Source organism: Triticum urartu, chromosome 6A (assembly GCF_056163025.1).
Source record: "Triticum urartu cultivar PI428250 chromosome 6A, HENAU_Tu73, whole genome shotgun sequence".
Taxonomy (NCBI): domain Eukaryota; kingdom Viridiplantae; phylum Streptophyta; class Magnoliopsida; order Poales; family Poaceae; genus Triticum; species Triticum urartu.
Window position 1 is genome coordinate 69,864,296 of NC_141878.1, and position 19,703 is coordinate 69,883,998.

The window sequence follows — 19,703 nt, forward strand, 5'->3', positions numbered from 1 at the left end:
ATTCCTAGAGCAATGAGGGAGTCGTTCAACAATCCGGGCGACCGCGGCCAAGTTTCTCTTACCATGCGCGGCCTTGGTGTGAATGAACATGCTCAATATATCGTAAGTACAAAGGATGGTCGCATGATGATTGATGCTAAAGGATGGTCAAGGTTCAAATCTAAATCATATCTTGCGGTAGGGGAGGATGTCAAAATCGAACTTTCTCGGCAAGGAGAGCTGGTCCAAATCAACTTTGAAATTCTTTAGTAGCAGCATGCAACTGCCTAACTGATCTATCCTTCGAGAGATTTTGATGTAATAATCTGGCATGGTGAAACAAGTGTACTGTGTGTATAAATAGTACGATAGTATTATTTATCACATGGTATATCGTTGATCGAATTGCAACTCTGATTGCTGGTTAGGAACTGTCATTTGATTTCGTCCCAACAGCTGTCGTGCTTTATTCAATTTTGTGTATTCGCCTTGCGACAACATCTAAAACCAGCGCCGTATCGATCGCTTGCAATATGAAAAGCGCTGAGGTAGAACACATGGGCCCCCAAACATGTAGGGTCGGCCTACGGCCCAAAGTCCAGAACCTAGTTTCGAGAAGCAATAGCTCAGTGCAGAAGTGGCGTCCTCCTCTTGCTGTGGGTTGGGCGAAGATGAATGTTGATGCTGCGTTATCTCGCAATGGTGAAAGGGGAGCCCTGGCAGTTGTGAGCCGGGATCATACAGGCTTCTTCCTTGGAGCATCGGCACTGGTGTACGAAAGTGTTACTGATCCAGAGATCCTAGAGGCAATGGCATGTTGCGAGGGGCTATCTCTAGCTCTTGACTTAAACCTGCAACAAGTTCAGATTAGCACTGATTGTTCAGCAACAGTCAAGCATATCGGAGAGGCATACTTGGGGCCCAGCAAAGTTATTATGGACGAGATCAAGATGAAGAAGAATATGTTCCAAACCATGGAGATCATACATGAAAAACGCGAGTGTAATGTTGAAGCGCATGTGCTCGCAAAAGCTGCTACTTCTTTGCCCCGTGGACGCCATCTTTGGCTCATAGGAACCCCCGAAATTATTTGTATACCTATGACTGTTAATCTTAAATAAAGCAGCTTTTATCCCTCAAAAAAACATCTAAGTATTATATTCTCAGCTGAACCCCCATAATGCCCGTGCGTTGCAGAGGGAGTATATTTCTCGGCAAGGTGAGCCTGTGATATAAAAGATTTGTATATTTCTTTACAGAGGGAGTATCTCTCAGTCAACAAATATATTTATGTGTAACTAGTTACTCCTGTCTTTCTACTTCCTTTCGCTGATATGTGGGGCAACCGGCAACGGGGTCCACGTGCCATATGCACAAATTAGAGTGCACAACTTCACGGTAGACACACCCCGGTCGTAGCACCGCAGTAATGCCCAATGAGTCGTCAAATCATAACCCCCCTTTCCAGCTTTAGCAGTAAGCTGGACGGACAAAGCGGCAATATTTCACTGGGCCTGAATCCCCTTCACCCTCGTCTGCTTGTTTAGAGAAAACCCCCTCTCGGTGATTGCATAGGGTTTTCTCATGGAGAACCAGGTACGAATTCTGCATCCATCCCTGATAAACCCAAGTCCCTTGGTCGCAGGTAATCCTAGGATGGCAGCCGCCGCCGTTGATGCATTTTTCTTCCTACTGAATCTAGTGTGTTTCATTTGCAGTGCCCAAAGTGCGAGTACCCTACAGGTTTCTGCGCCCTCGGTGAGACGCCACACTTGTTCCTTCTCATCCTAACACAACATTTTGAAACGCGCACAGTATGTTCCTAGAATCCTCTTTTTTATCCGGGAGGGTGGGGTTTTTTGAACATGCTGTGTTCTCATATTATTTTTCCTGCAGTGTATTATTTGCTCTGCCAGAACACATGTACTCAAGATGCTCGGCCTTGCCATAACTGAATACACTAGTTTAATGGTCACAGTGAAGACAAGCCATGGATATAAGTTCCGAGTTGGGTTCATGAACCAAGAAGATCGCTGCTTTTTTTATGGCCAAACTTGGATAAACTTTCTCAAGTGTTACGGATTGAAAGTTGGCGCACGAATGTTGATGGAAATAGCAGAACCTGGTCTCATCTTCACTGCGATCTTCCACCCCGACGTCGTTCCAATTGTTCATCCATGTTAGTTTTGTATCTGGTTCTTGCTTGTTGCCTCGATTACTTCTTAATCCACCTATTATGTCTAACTAATCACAATTTAACTTTAGAAGTAGCAACGAATCTCTCACGAAGAAGCTACTTCTAACTAATATTTTCTTATAATTGGTGGCACGTGTAGGTTTTTTCAGAGTTAAGCAGTCTGCTCGTTTGTTACTCTGTAACAACTCGGTTGTTACTAATGGCACTGAAGTTGACTGGATCGACATCCACAAGTTCCTACACTTTATTGATCGTCTTGAGGTCCTTGTGGGGCGTTTCAATGGTGGAAGGCCACGTGGGATATGAGTGCCACTGCTGCACTCATTGAACAGGTCCAATTGTGTCGAGAAACTTATGGTACGAGCTGTTTTCTGTTATATATGTTGTTCATAAACTATTGCTTATACACAGTTTTACATCTGTGATCTTCTTGAAACAGGAACTGCCGAGTTCTATTGTTCCTATACAGATGCCTGACCATGGTCGGGTCAGTCTTGCGCTTGGTCACAACATGATGTTTATGTCGACCTACTCAATTCCCCTTGGAGGTGAAAAGATACTTATTCATGGGTGGTTTCAAATAATGAAGGCCCGTCCATCTTGGAGAATAGGACAGAAGATTATGTTCATGCTTTTCCATGGCTCTAAAGCGAATATCCTGTTTATTGACCACGTTGCGAGATGAAGCCGCTTTCAGAAGGTTGTGGATGCGCGGGATGGCGCCTGGGCCTTGTCCTGGGGCTTGGCGGCCTCACCCTTGGTTAACTGTAGGCAAAGTAGCACTGTTCGAGGCGTGCTTTGTACGGTTGAACCTGTATAAGTACTCATACTGCTTTTAGCTTTGGTTGTTAAGTGCCCCTACTGGTTTCAGTTAAGGTTGTTAAGTACTCCTGCTGCTTTTACAGTCTGTTGTGTTTCTTCAGTCCTGTCTTCCTCCAGCCGCCAAAACCAAACCAGCGCCGACGAGGCCGCCCGCTTCCGCCTCCCACGGCTGGCTGCGCCTCAGCGCACGCATCGCCTCCCCACTGTCTCCTAAATCATTAACGCTGACGTCCTCTGCACGCTTTGTTGCGCTCGCTGCGGCGCCGCCCTCTCACGTTGTCAACATGGTCAACAAACAATAGGAATCGGCAGAAGTACATGGAGAGGATGACAGTAGGTGCCCACCACGTCAGCGTATGGAAAAATAAAATGCTTCCTCCTAGTATTTTCCTGACATCTGGGACCCACGACATTGGGAGCGTATATAGTCAATAGACAAGAGAACAACACAAGATCGGCTGACACCTGGGACGTAGCTACTCGAGCAGTATTTTTTTGTTTGGTATTGTTGAGACGGAGCAGGGTTTGCACTGGGCTGTGGCCCGTCTAGCCCAGGCTTATATTTTATGTTCATCATGTGACCAGCCCAGCTATTTTTTCTTTGTGAAAATGAGGCCAGTTTATTTTTTCTGAAGAATACCCAATCCAGGCCTACTTATTTTTCTACGCCCTGATGGGCTGCAACTCTTTCAAGACACCTGCAAATCTTGAAAGTAATATGAAATGGGTTGTAAATATAAGAACAGATGACAAATTGGCAATTACTTTATAATTTCTGAATTTTATTACATTTTCAGATTCCTATTTCACTGGGCATTAACCTAATTTAAATATATCTTCAAAGTACTTTAAATCTGGCTGGACATTTTGGTATTAAAAATAGTCTGGAACCCATAGAAATATGCGAAATTGGCCTTGGCCAACCAAAAAAAACGACTGCAATAAATTGCATAAGAAGTTGCCATGAGCTATATATAAATTATTAAAAAAAGAGGGAGTGGTCTGACTTGTGGGCCTGTTTAGTTGACGCGTATGCAAGATTTTTTTAGTTATTATATACGTCAACAAACGATTCTAGCAGACGTAACCGTTGGATGTCAATCCAACGACCGTCGTGTCTCTTCAATCTCTGATCTTCTTGCTCCAGCCGCCAAAGCAGCGCCAGCGGGACCGCCTACTCCCGCCTCCCGTGGCCGGCTGTGCTGCCGCGCAGGCCTCAGCGCCCCTACTACTCCCACCGCTGGCCAGGGCATCCCTCTACTCACCCACACCCCCTATTATTCTGCGGCGACGGCAGCCTCACACCGCAGCCGAACCGGAGAACGCTCGTACTCCTCTCCGCGTGGGCATCCACTGCCGCGTCTTCCCCGGCTTCGCGTCGTCCCCTTCCTATGCATCGCCGTCGTCCACCGCCGTGGTGCTCTCGGCGCGGCATGGTCAATGTGGTCAACGACCGACTTCCATCGGAAGAGTACTATATGTGGAGAGGCTGACAGCTGGGTCCACGGAAGCCGCAAGGAAGTGCCTCCTTATTACGTGAAAAATAATTATTCCTCCACCTGACAGCGGGGACCCACCGGACTGGCCACCAGTATTTTGCGAAAAAATCGTTTCCCCCTGACTGCTGGGACCCACCAGACGGGCCACCGTATTTCATGAAAAAAACGTTCCCCCCGCTGTCAGCTCGGACCCACCGGAAGTGCCTCCTTATTACGCACAAAAAATGAATACTCCCCCGGCTAGCTGGGACCCACCTTGGTGGGAGGCTAACTTGTTGGCCTACTAAGTTGACGGGGACGAAGGGCTTTGTCAACTTAGTCAATATGAACGATTCTAGCTCCAATGACCGTACGATGTCCATCCAATGGCCGTAGTGCTTCTTCAACCTCTGGTCTTCTTGCTCCAGCCGCCCAAAACAACGCCGGTCGTGCCGCATGCTCCTGCCTCCCGTGGCCGGCTGTGCTGCCGTGGAGGCCTCACCGCCCCCTACTATTCCCACCGCTGGCCAGGCCCTGCGGCGATGGCAGCCTCACACCGCAGCCGAACCAGTGAACCCTCGTACTCCTCTCCGCGCGGGCTTCCACTGCCACGTCTTCCCCAGCTCCGCGTCGTCCCCTTCCTAGGCCTCGTCGTTGTCCACCGCCATGGTGCTCTCGGCGCGGCGTGGTCAATGTGGTCAACGACCGACTTTCATCGGAAGAGTACTGTGCGTGGAGACGCTGACAGCTGGGTCCACGGCCGCAGCAAGGAAGTGCCTCCTTATTATGCGCAAAATAATTATTCCTCCACCGACAGTGGGGACCCACCGGACGGGCCACCAATATTTTGCGAAAAAAATTGTTTCCCCCTAACTGCTGGGACCCACCGGACGGGCCACCATATTTCGCGAAAAAACGTTCCCCCCGCTGTCAGCTCGGACCCACCGGAAGTGCCTCCTTATTACGCACAAAAAAATGAATACTCCCCCGGCTAGCTGGGACCCACCTTGGTGGGAGGCTGACTTGTGGGCCTACTAAGTTGTCGAGGACGAAGGGCTTTGTCAACTTAGTCAATATGAACGATTCTAGCTCCAGTGAGCGTACGATGTCCATCCAACGGCCGTAGTGCTTCTTCAACCTCTGGTCTTCTTGCTCCAGCCGCCCAAAGCAGCGCCGGTCATGACGCATGCTCTTGCCTCCCGTGGCCTGTTGTGCTGCCGCGGAGGCCTCACTGCCCCCTACTATTCCCACCGCTGCCCAGGCCCTGCGGCGATGGCAGCCTCACACCGCAGCCGAACCAGTGAACCCTCGTACTCCTCTCCGCGCTGGCTTCCACTGCCGTGTCTTCCCCGGCTCCGTGTCGTTCCCTTCCTAGGCCTCGCCGTGGTGCTCTCGGCGCGGCGTGGTCAATGTGGTCAACGACCGACTTCCATCGGAAGAGTACTGTGCGTGGAGACGCTGACAGCTGGGTCCACGGCCGTAGCAAGGAAGTGCCTCCTTATTACGCGCAAAATAATTATTCCTCCACCTGACAGCGGGGACCCACCGGACGGGCCACCGTATTTCGCGAAATTTTTTTTGCCCCTGACTGCTGGGACCCACCAGCTACATCTTCGCACGCAAGGAAGTTCCTGACAGTGGGGACCCACATGGTCGAAGCGTACGTAGCGTTGTCATTCTGGTCGCGAATGTGTACGTACATATATACTGGTCGATGTAGAGGCGCGCACGTGTTGTATTAGAGGTGCGCACGTAGCATGTACACGTACGTACAACGGCCAGGGTGCAAGAAAGAAAATATGGCCACGTATGTGTACATACGGGCGGGGTCTCGAACGCCTACTCGCGCATACGTACGGCCAGGGCTCGTGTACATGTCTGGGTCGGAACGGAGAAACAGCGTCGTCGTCGGGTTCATGGGGAGGCAACGGAATGCGTCGTGTGCATGGGGAGGCAACGAAATGCGTCGTGTTCATGGGGAGGCAACAGAATGCGTCGTGTTGATCGAGAGGGCTTGGACGGAACAGGCGATGGAAACGAGGCCTGGCGTACCGCAGAATGGAGGAAACGGCCTTGTGTTCGACCGGCCACATTCGAAACGGGATCCTGTTGATCGGGAGGGGTATGGCGTACCGCAAAACGGAGGAAACGGACCTCCTACGGTCGAAAATGGGGTCATGTTCATTGGGAGGGGTGTGGCGTACGACAAAGCGGACGAAACGGACCTCCTACGGTCGAAACGGGGGTCCTGTTCATCGGGAGGGGTGTGGCGTACCGCAAAACGGGACTCCACGGGATACTGTTCATCTCCACCGTCGACCCCCTCCAGCCTCCACGAGCTACTGTTCATCCACCGTCGACCTCCTCCAGCTTCCACCTGCGACTGTTCATCCACGCGCTCCTGTTCATCCAGGCTCCACCGCGCGCTACTCCATCGGCTACTGTTCAACCAGCCCTCTCCACGGGCTCCTGTTCAACCACCCCTCCACGGGCTAATGTTCATCCTGCCCTCCACCGTCTACTGTTCATCCTGCCCTCCACGGGGTGGTCCTGTTCATCCAGCCCTCCACGGGGTCCTGTTCATCCAGCCCCAACCGGCTTGATCGATCGGGGTCCTGTTCATCCAGAGGCAACACCACGGGGTCCTGTTCATCCACCCCCACTGGGAACTGTTCGTCCAACCCCCCCCCCCCCCCCCCCCCGCAACGCTCACTATTCATCCAGAGGCAGCATCGATCGGCTTCAGTTAGCAGCAGTAGCGAAGGAATCGCTCGATCGGGTTCAGTTAACAACCATCAATCGATCGCTCAGGTTCAGTAACGCGTAGCCTGCAGTGCAATCGCTCGGGTTCAGTTAGAGCCCAACGCCTCGCTCGGGTTCAGTTAGAGCCAACGCCTCGCACACACGCGCGTACGTGTACGAAAGAAACGCGCATCGCTCGGCCCCCGACCTCCCACCGTAACCGGGAACTCCTCGAAATTTTCCTCGCCCTCACTTCTACCACGGTTTTTTCCGTCATGGACGGCCCAAAGAATGTCATGCAGCCGCGTCTCCGGCCCGCCCAGGACGAAAAGCCCATTTTCTGTCATGATTTTTTGTCATAGAAGTAGGAGCCCACCACATCTATGATGATACCGGGTTTTGTCACAATTATCGTCATAGAAGTGTCATATGTATGACAGATTTTTTTTCGTTCGGCCCAAAATGTCACGGATGTGTCTTTTTTTGTAGTGTAGATTGGCTTTCGGTGGCTACGGAGGCTTCTGGCGGCGGAACTCCCGATCTATTGTGCTCATTGGAAGTTTTAGGGTATATGGAGATATATAGGCTGAAGAAGTACGTCAGGGGGGCCACGAGGGGGGTGGGCGCGCCCTAGGGGGGTGGGCGCGCCCCCTACCTTGTGGCCTCCTCGAAGCTTCCCTTACGTGCACTTTAAGTCTTCTGGGCTTCTTTCCTTCCAAAAATGAGTTCGGTGAAGTTTCAGGTCAATTAGACTCCGTTTGATTTTCCTTTTCTTCGAAACCCTAAAACAAGGTAAAAATAGAAACTGGCACTGGGCTCTGGGTTAATAGGTTAGTCCCAAAAATGATATAAAAGTGTATAATAAAGCCCATAAACATCCAAAACAGTAGATAATATAGCATGGAGCAATCAAAAATTATAGATACGTTGGAGACGTATCAACCACCCCGGAGGGAAAAAGGATCAAGTATGTATCTAGACATGCGCCTATGAGGAGCCAAACAAATACCCTCACGGGATTTGTTCAGGAGGAAGTGCCTGTAGTAAAGGATTACCCAGATGTTTTTCCAGAGGAGTTACCAGGCATGCCACCAGATCGAGACATCGAGTTTTTGATAGAGCTATTGCCAGGTACCGGGCCAATATCAAAGAGACCCTACCGGATGCCCGCAAATGATCTAGAGGAGATCAAGAAGCAGATCAAGGAGTTATTGGAGAAAGGTTACATCCGACGGAGTTCATCACCATGGGGAGCCCCAGTGCTTTTGGTTGAGAAGAAGGATAAGTCTCTAAGGATGGTTGTTGATTATCGTGCACTGAATGAGGTAACGATCAAGAACAAATACCCACTGTCAATGATCAATGATTTGTTTAACCATTTGCAAGGAGCTAAGGTGTTCTTGAAGATCAATCTGCGATCAGGATATCACTAGCTGAAGATCTAGGAAAAGGATATACCTAAAACCGCATTTACCACAAGGTACGGGTTATATGAGTATACGGTCATGTAACAGCCCGGATATGACTTTCCCAATATGTATTCCAACTCTTGCCGTTTCCGCCTTAAGTTATTTTATTTTCTCGGGTTCGGGTCTTTGTCTCCGTGTGTTGTTATCGTTGTCATGCATCTCATATCATGTCATCATGTGCATTGCATTTGCATACGTGTTCATCTCATGCATCCGAGCTTTTTCCCCGTTGTCCGTTTTGCATTCCGGCGCATCATTCTCCTCCGGTGGGCATTTCTACCTTTCTTTCGTGTGTGGGGATTAAACATTTCCGGATTGGACCGAGACTTGCCAAGCGGCCTTGGTTTACTACTGGTAGACCGCCTGTCAAGTTTCGTATCATTTGGACTTCGTTTGATACTCCAACGGTTAACCGAGGGACCGAAAAGGCCTCGTGTGTGTTGCAGCCCAACACCCTTCCAATTTGGCCCAAAACCCACCAAAACCCTCTCCATCATCTAGAGCATTCGATCACGATCACGTGGCCGAAAACCGCACCTCATTTGGACTCTCCTAGCTCCCTCTACCTATAAATATGTGGGCTTCCCCGAAAAACTCACGGGCGGAACCCTAGCCCTCTTCCACCTCCAGCCGCCGGACGTGTCCATCCCGGACCGGATGTGTCCAGCTGCCGCCCGCCGATGAATCCACCGCTGCCACTTGTCCTCCCCGCGCCTCCCAGCCGTGTGGCCCGCCAGGCCCATCGCGAGCCCGCAGGGCCCGTCCCACCGCCGCCACCGCACGAGCGCCACCACCCGCGGTCGCCCGATCGCACCGACACCGCGCCCGCCGCCTGCTGTCTCGCCGGCGACCGCCGCCCGCACCGACGCCGCGCCCGCCGCCCGCTGCCTCGCCGACGACCACCGCCCGCACCACGCCGGCAACCGCCGCTCCGCCGTGCGCCCCGCCTTCCTCCTCCGACGCCGGCTGGCCTCATCCCCAACTCTGGCCTCTTCCTCTCCGGCGATGCCCCACGAAGCTCCGGCCGGCTACAGTGCTTCTCCGGCGAATCTCGTAGTCCGTGCCCCAGATCTGGATCTGAGATCCGTTTCGGGTTGACTTTCTCCCGAAACCCTAGTTCATGTTGCCCTGTTCATCGTGCTATAACTTTGCATCTGTAGCTCCGTTTTGGGCATATAGCATATCAAAATGTTCGTCTCAGAGAGCACATCATTTCATCTCATTGCATCATTTTCATTTGAGTTCATCTTGATGCCCGAAATGCTGTTAGAAGAGTGCTACTTGAGATAATTGTCAGATCTGCTGCTTCATTTAGATATTTGTCATTTTTGCCATGATTATTGTGTGCATGATATGCCCATGAGCTCTACATATGTTTTGTTAAGGTTTTTGACATCTTTCCAGAGGTGCAACCCATGTATTTTTGTTATGTGTGTGGTGTCTAGCACAAGCTTGCAAAGTAAGGCACTTGCTAATGCTGATTTCAGGGACTTAGCATTTCCACCAAGTCCTTGACCTGTTTATCTCATATGGCCGTATGTTCATGTTATTTCCTAGTGATCCGTGCCTCTTTTGAGGATGATCAGTAAGGATGTTTTGTTAATCTTGTAGTGCTCTATCCATCCATGTCTTTGTTTGCAATTATGGAGCACCCTAGCTTGAGTCAATCGAGCTCTACTTTTGCTACTTCGTGAATCTGGGCAGATTGTCTACTTGTTAGCAATTTTGCCGAGGATGTTGTAGTTGATCCGTGCATGCTATGCTATTGTTCTTGCCATGTCTAGCTTGCATTTTGTGTATTCTTGATGGATGTATGCTTAGTTTGTCATGACTTGCTCTGTAGTGAGTGCATCGAGCTCGTAAACATGCCTACTTGATATCTATTTCAGCATGCTCCAGTTTTCACTAAGTCTGAGAACTGATTATGTTTTTGCCATGTTCTCATGCTTGCAAATGTATTTTCTGATCCCTTTTTGCTCAAGGTCACTAAGGGACTTTTGTTAAGATCTTTGAGTAGCTCCATGCCATGTTTTACTTTGCCATGTTCAGGTCCTGTAGCATATAGTTTTGTTGCTCCGAAGGGTGCTATCTAATCTGAAATTCCAGACAAGTGTTAATTTCACTAAGTCTGAGATCTGTTTGTCGTATGCATTTTTGCCATGCTTGTTTGAACCTGTTAATGGATGAATTGGCCGTAGCTCAGTGCTAGACTTTTGTTAAGTATCATGAATGAATCCCTTCTATGTATTTTGTTGTCATGTTTGAATGCTGTAGCATGTTCATCTCATTGCATTTAGATGGCTACTTGCTGTAAATCGCAGAACGTGGTCATATTTGAATTGCTTGCCATTTCCAAACCGTAACTCCGATTCCGGCGTTCTTTATATCGTTTTCAAGAGATTTCATCTCATCTTTCTAGTGGCACACTTGGTTTTCCAAGTTGAGGCCAGGTTCATGCATTCCTTGTCAAATCTTGCATATGCATCCCGCATCGCATCCCGCATAGCATACCATCCTTGCATCATATTGTTTGAGCTTGCACGTGGTTGATTGTGTTCCGTTTGCTTGTTTGTCTTGTTTGGGTAGAACCAGGAGACGAGTTCGCTAATGAGGAGCCCGTTGAGTTTGCTTTCGAGGATCCAGTCAACTTTGACAACTTTGCAGGCAAGATGATCATACCCTCGAAATCACTACTATCTTTGCTTTGCTAGATGCTCGCTCTTTTTCTATGTCAATGCTACGATGCCTACCACTTGCTTTCAAGCCTCCCAAATTGCCATGTCAAACCTCTAACCCACCATGTCCTAGCAAACCGTTGATTGGCTATGTTACCGCTTTGCTCAGCCCCTCTTATAGCGTTGCTAGCTGCAGGTGAAGATTGGAGACCGTTCCCTGTTGGAACATTATTTACTTGTTGGGATATCATTATATTATCTTGTTATCTTAATGCATCTATATACTTGGTAAAGGGTGGAAGGCTCGGCCTCTCGCCTAGTGTTTTGTTCCACTCTTACCGCCCTAGTTTCCGTCATATCGGTGTTATGTTCCCAGATTTTTGCGTTCCTTGATAGTTCGTCTTGATTAAAGCTTTTCCAGCAATGCCCAACCTTGGTCTTACCATTTGCCACCTTGCCTTTTTTCCCTTGAGTTTCCAGAGCCCGAGGGTCATCTTATTTAAACCCCCCCGGGCCAGTGCTCCTCTGAGTGTTGGTCCAATCGAGCGATGTCCGGGGCTACCAAGGGCAACTCTGGGCTGGCCTACCCGATGTCTGGCTCATCTGAGTGTGCCCTGAGAACGAGATATGTGCAGCTCCTATCAGGATTTGTCGGTACATTCAGGCGGTGTTGCTGGTCTTGTTTTAATCTGTCGAAGTGTCTTGAAGAACTGAGATACCGAGTCTGATCGGAACATCTTGGGAGGAGGTCTATTCCTTCGTTGACCGTGAGAGCTTGTCATGGGCTAAGTTGGGACTCCCCTGCAGGGATTTGAACTTTTGAAAGCCGTGCCCGTGGTTATGGGCAGATGGGAATTTGTTAATGTCCGGTCGTAGATAACTTGAATCTTAACTTAATTAAAATGAATCAACCGTGTGAGTTACAGTGATGGTCTCTTCTCGGTGGAGTCCGGGAAGTGAACACGGTGTTGGAGTAATGCTTGCCGCAGGATGCCCTCTAGTTTCTCGATCGCGCATTGCCTCCTCTTCTCGCTCTCTTTTGCGAACAGGTTAGCCACCATATTTGCTAGTCGCTTGCTGCAGCTCCATATATTTACCTTGCCTTACCTATAAGCTTAAATAGTCTTGATCGCGAGGGTGCGAGATTGCTGAGTCCCTATGGCTCACTGATTACTTCCAAACCAGATGCAGGGCCTGATGATTCCGCTCCAGGTGACGCGCTTGAGCTCAAGTGGGAGTTCGACGAGGACTCTCAACGATACTACGCGTCTTTCCCTGATGACCAGTAGTGGTGCCCAGTTGGGGGTGATCGGGACCGTGTCGCATGTTGGGTTATCTTTTATTTGGCGCCGTAGTCGGGCCATGAGTGTTTGGATGATGTAATGTTATTTAAGTACTTGATTGACGTGGCGAGTGTAAGCCAACTATGTTATCTCCCCTTTATTATTTATATTACATGGGATGTTGTGAAGATTGCTAACTTGCGACATATGCCTTCAATGCGATTATGCCTCTAAGTCGTGCCTCGACACGTGGGAGATATAGTCGCATCGAGGGCGTTACAAGTTGGTAATCAGAGCCTTCCCCGACCTTAGGAGCCCCATTGCTTGATCGTTATTAACGGCCGAGTTGTGTCTAGAAAAATGTTTTGAGTCATTTAGGAATTATATATCGGAGAGTTTAGGAATTATTTTTACTTCCCAGTCTCCTCATCACTCCGGTAAGGCATCCTGACGTAGAGTTTTGACTCTTCTCTTCTCAAATTTCACTAAAAAAAAATTTAGGATCACGCGGGTATCTTGGAATCGTTCCGATGGTTTTATGACGAGAACATTGTCTTGGTGCCTCCTGTCAGGGGTTTTGTGGAAGTGTCCCGGGGAGTTAAGCTCTGAGGTGTTGTCATCATAATTTTATCATTGCAGTTCTGGAATACCTGAGTTTAGTACGCCGACATCGAAAATCTCTTTTATGTAGTTCATTGGTGAGATAACCTCGATGCCACCCAGTACTGGGGCGGGAGTTCGGGAGTATCGCCATAACTTGTATAACGGATGCTTTTCGAAGGTTGAGGTAGATGGTTTCCGAAGTTTTTCTCGGTTATGTGTTGAAGGATGGATACAGCTGGATGTAGGATTTGCTAGATTTGGGTGAGATATTATGCTTCCCCTGTATCCCCAACACCTGATTGCATAAACGGAAAGGTTCGGGAGTTTCATAGGTGGGAATTCTTGTAGCTCTAGATCTTCTTCCACGGATATTTGGTTTGAGATTGGGTTTTCTTACCGAGTATTCATTCTTGACCCGTACCTTGTTGATCTATTTCTCTACCTAATTCTACGTGGCTTCTCAATTTATGGATATGTGACCATTGCAAGAGGAATGCATTCGTTCATTTTGTTCGGATGTGAAGACTTTATGTTGCAATTTTCATTCCATTGGATTCAGCTTCATTTATCTGTCTATGTGCTAACGGTGGTCAACCTCTTCAGGATGGCTCCCTCTAAGAGCACCAATCAGAATCAGAATCAAGATCCGCCACCACCTCCACCTCCTCCGGAGGCATGGCAAGCTGTGATGGCCGCAACCAATGCAAACACATAGTTGATCATGCAAATTCTCCAAGAGCGCAATCAAGGCAACCAAGGGAACCAAGGCAACAATCAGAATCACTTTGCTACACTCAACCAGTTCCTTGCTAACGGGCCAAAGACTTTCAGCAATTGTGTTGAGGCAACCGATGCTGACGATTGGCTCGTGGATCTGTGCAAGCATTTCGAGTGCAGTAACGTCAGGCCTGAGGACTTTGTCAAGTTCGCTTCCTTCCAACTCAAAGACCAAGCTGCAGAATGGTTCCAGCAGTACAAGGACTCCAGAGGTGGACGTGTGATCACTTGGGACGAATTCCGTCAAGATTTCAGAGCTCACCATATCCCTCAGAGCGTGGTTGAAAGCAAGCGTGAGGAAATCCGCAACCTGAAGCAAGGCTCTTTGTCTGTCTATGACTACAACAAGTTGTTTCAGAAGCTCGCCGCTTTGCCAAGCAGGACATACCCGATGAGAAGAGCATGATATACCAGTTCAGGGGTGGTCTCAGGGAAGAAATTCAGCTAGCTCTTGTTCTCTTTGAGCCCTTGAGGTACGATGAGTTCTACAACATGGCACTGAAGCAAGAGGCCGCTCAACTGAGGTGTGATGCTTCCAAGAAGCGAGTCAGAGATGCTACTCCTTCTTCCTCTACTCAAGTGGCCAAGCAGCAGAAGTATTGGCTTCCTCCTCCTCCGTTCCGTCAGCCGTATCAGCAGAAGAGCAAAGGTGGCAGTGGTTCTTCCCACCCACCCAACCCTGGCTTTCAGAACAAGACTTCGTCTCAAGCTCCAAGATCAAGTGCTCCGTACCACCGTCCGCTTTCAGAGGTCACGTGCAACAAGTGCCAACAGAAGGGTCACTATGCCAACAAGTGTCTCAATCAGAGGTGTCTTCCTCCTCCTCCTCCTATGAGATCAGCAAGTACAGCTGTGGTCAAGCATAACCCCAAGCACACCAAGGTCAATTTGCTGAACGCAGCTCAGGCAGAGGACTCGCCAGATGTGATTATGGGTAACCTTCCTGTTAACGATGTTCCTGCAAAAGTTCTTTTTGACACTGGTGCATCGCTTTCTTTTATTTCAACACCATTTGTGGCCAAGCATGATTTTGTGACCGAAAGGATTCCTGTTCCGTTGAAGATTGTGTCTCCGGGCAAGCAAATGACTTCTAACAATTGCGTCCCGGATGTCTCTATCATGTTGGGCGATTACAAGTTTCTCTCTTCTCCGGTGGTTCTTGGTAACTCGGATATTGATCTTATTCTCGGAATGGATTGGCTTTCTAAGCACAAGGCACATCTTGATTGTGCTGCCAGGCAGATTCAATTGACTCATTCGTCTGAGGATGTAATTGTCTTTGCCGCTCGTGATGATACAATCCGTCTGTTTTCTCTCAATGAAAAGGGTGAACTGGATGCTATCTCGCAAATTCCAGCCGTTTGCGAATATCAAGACGTCTTTCTAGAAGAGCTTCCAGGAATGCCTCCGCACCGGCCAGTTGAATTTGTTATTGATCTTGAGCCCGGTACGGAACCTGTGTGCAAGCGTCCTTACAAGCTCGGACCTGAAGAGTTGAAGGAGCTGAAGAAGCAACTCGATATTCAAGAGAGAATGGGTCTCATCCTGCCTAGTTCTTCTCTGTGGGGTTGTGGTGTTCTTTTTGTGAAGAAGAAGGATGGAATGGACCGACTTTGTGTTGATTACCGTCCATTGAACAAGAAGACCATCAAGAACAAATACCCACTTCCCAACATCAACGAGTTGTTCGAACAACTCAAAGGTGCCCAAGTATTCTCCAAGCTTGATCTCCGTATGGGTTATCATCAGATTCGAATCCGTGAGCAAGATATTCCCAAGACGGCTTTCAGGACAAGCTATGGTTCATATGAATACACTGTCATGTCTTTTGGCCTCGTCAACGCTCCTCCAACTTTCTCTCGCATGATGAACTTCATCTTCAACGCCTACACCAATGACTTCGTTTTGGTCTATCTCGACGACATTCTGGTTTTCTCGAAGAACAAGGAAGATCATGCCAAGCACTTGCGTTTGGTACTCAATAAGCTGAGGGAACACAAGTTCTACGCCAAGTTTTCCAAGTGCCAATTTTGGCTCGATGAGGTTCTTTATCTTGGTCATATCATCTCCGCCAAGGGCATCGCGGTGAATCCTGAGAAGGTGTCTGCAATTGTGAATTGGGAACCTCCTCAGAACGTGAAGCAACTCCGTAGCTTCCTCGGTCTCGCAAGCTACTGTCAAAGATTCGTTGAAAACTTTCTAAGATCGCGAAGCCTCTCTCAAATCTTCTCCAGAAGCACGTCAAGTACGTTTGGTCTCCGGAGTGTGACATTGCTTTCAACACTTTGAAATAGAAATTGATCACTGCTCCAGTTCTGACTCCGCCTGATGAATCCAAGCCGTACGAGGTCTTTTATGATGCCTCTCTCCAAGGTCTTGGCGCAGTGTTGATGCAAGAGAAGAAAGTTGTTGCTTATACCTCTCGCTAGTTGAAGCCCAATGAGAAGAACTACCCCACTCATGATCTCGAGTTGGCGGCAGTTGTGCATGCTCTTTTGACTTGGAGACATCTCTTATTGGGAAGAAAAGTGGACATCTTCACTGACCACAAGAGTCTCAAGTACATCTTCACTCAGCCTAATCTCAACCTCAGGCAAACTCGATGGGTCGAAATGATTCAAGAGTATAATCCGAGTATCGAGTATACTCCAGGCAAGGCCAATGTGATTGCTGACGCATTGAGCAGGAAAGCTTATTGCAATAGTCTGATTCTCAAGCCTTATCAACCAGAGCTTTGTGAAGCTTTCCGCAAACTTAATCTGCAAGTTGTTCCTCAAGGTTTCCTCGCCAACCTTCAAGTCTCTCCTACCTTGGAAGACCAGATTCGCCAAGCTCAGCTTCTTGATGCTATGGTGAAAAAGGTGAAGATTGGGATTGCCAAGAGTCAACCCAAGTACAAGTGCTACCGCCTTGATGACAAGGACACTCTCTTCTTCGAGGATCGTATTGTTGTGCCCAAAGGTGACCTCCGTAAAGTGATCATGAACGAGGCTCACAATTCTCTCCTCTCCATCCACCCTAGGAGTACGAAGATGTATCAGGACCTCAAGCAGGCTTATTGGTGGACTCGAATGAAGCGCAAGATTGCTCAGTTCGTAAATGAGTGTGATGTCTGCAGAAGAGTGAAGGCAGAACACCAAAGTCCAGCTGGTCTCCTCCAACCTCTTGCCATTCCAGAATGGAAGTTTGACCACATTGAGATGGACTTCGTGACTGGGTTTCCAAAGTATAAACATGGCAATGATGCTATATTCGTTGTCATCGATAAACTCACCAAAGTGGCTCACTTTCTGCCTATCAAAGAGTCAATCACTGCAGCTAAATTGGCAGAACTCTATACCTCTCGGATTGTCTCTCTGCACGGTATTCCACTAGCAATATCTTCAGACCGTGGCAGCATCTTCACCTCCAAGTTCTGGGATTCTTTTCAGAAGGCCATGGGCACCAACATCCGCTTTAGCACAGCTTTCCATCCTCAAACTAGCGGTCAAGTCAAGCGTGTCAATCAGATTCTTCAAGATATGCTCAGGGCTTGTGTGATCTCCTTCGGCATGAAGTGGGAGGATTGTCTTCCTTATGCTGAATTCTCCTACAACAACAGTTTTCAAGCAAGTTCGGGCAAGGCCCCATTTGAAATTCTGTATGGCAGGAAGTGCCGTACCCCTCTCAATTGGTCTGAAACCGGTGAACGTCAGCTTCTCGGAAATGACTTAATCATAGAGGAAGAGGAAATGTGCAAAGTCATTCGAGATAACCTCAAAGCAGCCCAATCCCGCCAGAAGAGCTACTATGATAGTAAGCACCGTGATTTGGCTTTCGAGATCGGAGATCATGTTTACCTCCGCATCTCTCCTATGAAAGGTACTCGTCGCTTCGGTATCAAAGGGAAGCTTGCCCCTAGATACGTGGGACCTTTCAAGATTGTCAGCAAGAGAGGCTATCTCGCCTATCAACTCGAACTTCCTTCAAACTTTGCAAATGTTCATGACGTGTTCCATGTCTCTCAGCTCCGAAAGTGCTTCAAGACTCCTGACCGCACCGTCAACTTCGAGGACATTGAGCTCCAAGAAGATCTCTCTTATTGTGAGCACCCAGTTGCTATCCTTGAAGAGACTGAACGCAAGACTCGCAATAAGTCAATCAAATTCCTCAAAGTCAAGTGGTCACACCATTCCGACCGTGAAGCTACCTGGGAACGTGAGGATCACCTCTGTTCTGAGTACCCGGCGTTCTTTCAGTCCTAGATCTCGGGACGAGATCCTTTCGTAGTGGTGGAGTGTTGTAACACCCCGGATATGACTTTCCCAATATGTATTCCAACTCTTGACGTTTCCGGCCTTAAGTTATTTTATTTTCTTGGGTTCGGGTCTTTGTCTCCATGTGTTGTTATCGTTGTCATGCATCTCATATCATGTCATCATGTGCATTGCATTTGCATACGTGTTCATCTCATGCATCCGAGCTTTTTCCCCGTTGTCCGTTTTGCATTCCGGCGCTTCGTTCTCCTCCGGTGGGCATTTCTACCTTTCTTTCGTGTGTGGGGATTAAACATTTCCGGATTGGACCGAGACTTGCCAAGCGGCCTTGGTTTACTACCCGTAGACCGCCTGTCAAGTTTCGTATCATTTGGACTTCATTTGATACTCCAACGGTTAACCGAGGGACCGAAAAGGCCTCGTGTGTGTTGCAGCCCAATACCCTTCCAATTTGGCCCAAAACCCACCAAAACCCTCTCCATCATCTAGAGCGTTCGGTCACGATCGCGTGGCCGAAAACCGCACCTCATTTGGACTCTCCTATCTCCCTCTACCTATAAATATGTGGGCTTCCCCGAAAAATTCACGGGCGAAACCCTAGCCCTCTTCCACCTCCAGCCGCCGGACGTGTCCATCCCGGACCGGACGTGTCCAGCCGCCGCCCGCCGACGAATCTGCCGCCGCCACTTGTCCTCCCCGCGCCTCCTAGCCGCGCGGCCCGCCAGGCCCATCGCGAGCCCGCGGGGCCCGTCCCACCGCACGAGGTCGCCCGACCGCACCGACGCCGTGCCCGCCGCCCGCTGTCTCGCTGGCGACCGCCGCCCACACCGAAGCCGCGCCCGCCGCCCGCTGCCTCGCCAGCGACCGCCGCCCGCACCGCGCCGGCGACCGCCGCTCCGCCGTGCGCCCCGCCTTCCTCCTCTGACGCCGGCCGGCCTCGTCCCCGACTCCGGCCTCTTCCTCTCCGGCGACGCCCCGCGAAGCTCCGACCGGCTACAGTGCTTCTCCGGTGAATCTCGTAGTCCGTGCCCCAGATCTGGATCTGAGATCCGTTTCGGGTTGACTTTCTCCCGAAACCCTAGTCCATGTTGCCCTGTTCATCGTTCTATAACTTTGCATCCGTAGCTCCGTTTTGGGCATATAGCATATAAAATTGTTCGTCTCAGAGAGCACATCATTTCATCTCATTGCATCATTTTCATTTGAGTTCATCTTGATGCCGTAAATGCTGTTAGAAGAGTGCTACTTGAGATAATTGTCAGATCTGCTGCTTCATTTAGATATTTGTCATTTTTGCCATGATTATTGTGTGCACATGAGCTCTACATATGTTTTGTTAAGGGTTTTTCCATCTTTCCAGAGGTGCAACCCATGTATTTTTGTGATGTGTGTGGTGTCTAGCACAAGCTTGCAAAGTGAGGC

The 19,703-nt window shown here is 49.2% G+C and overlaps 1 protein-coding gene across 1 annotated transcript in view; it reads right to left on the reverse strand.

Moving 5' to 3' along the window:
- Window positions 1-762: 762 nt before the first annotated feature.
- The window catches only part of LOC147963992 (uncharacterized), a 29,807-nt gene continuing 10,866 nt past the window's right edge, over window positions 763-19,703 (reverse strand). The window contains exon 2 of the mRNA XM_087529784.1: window positions 763-830. Within this exon, the coding sequence (XP_087385910.1) occupies window positions 763-830 (68 nt within the window). The remainder of the gene's footprint in view (window positions 831-19,703) is intronic.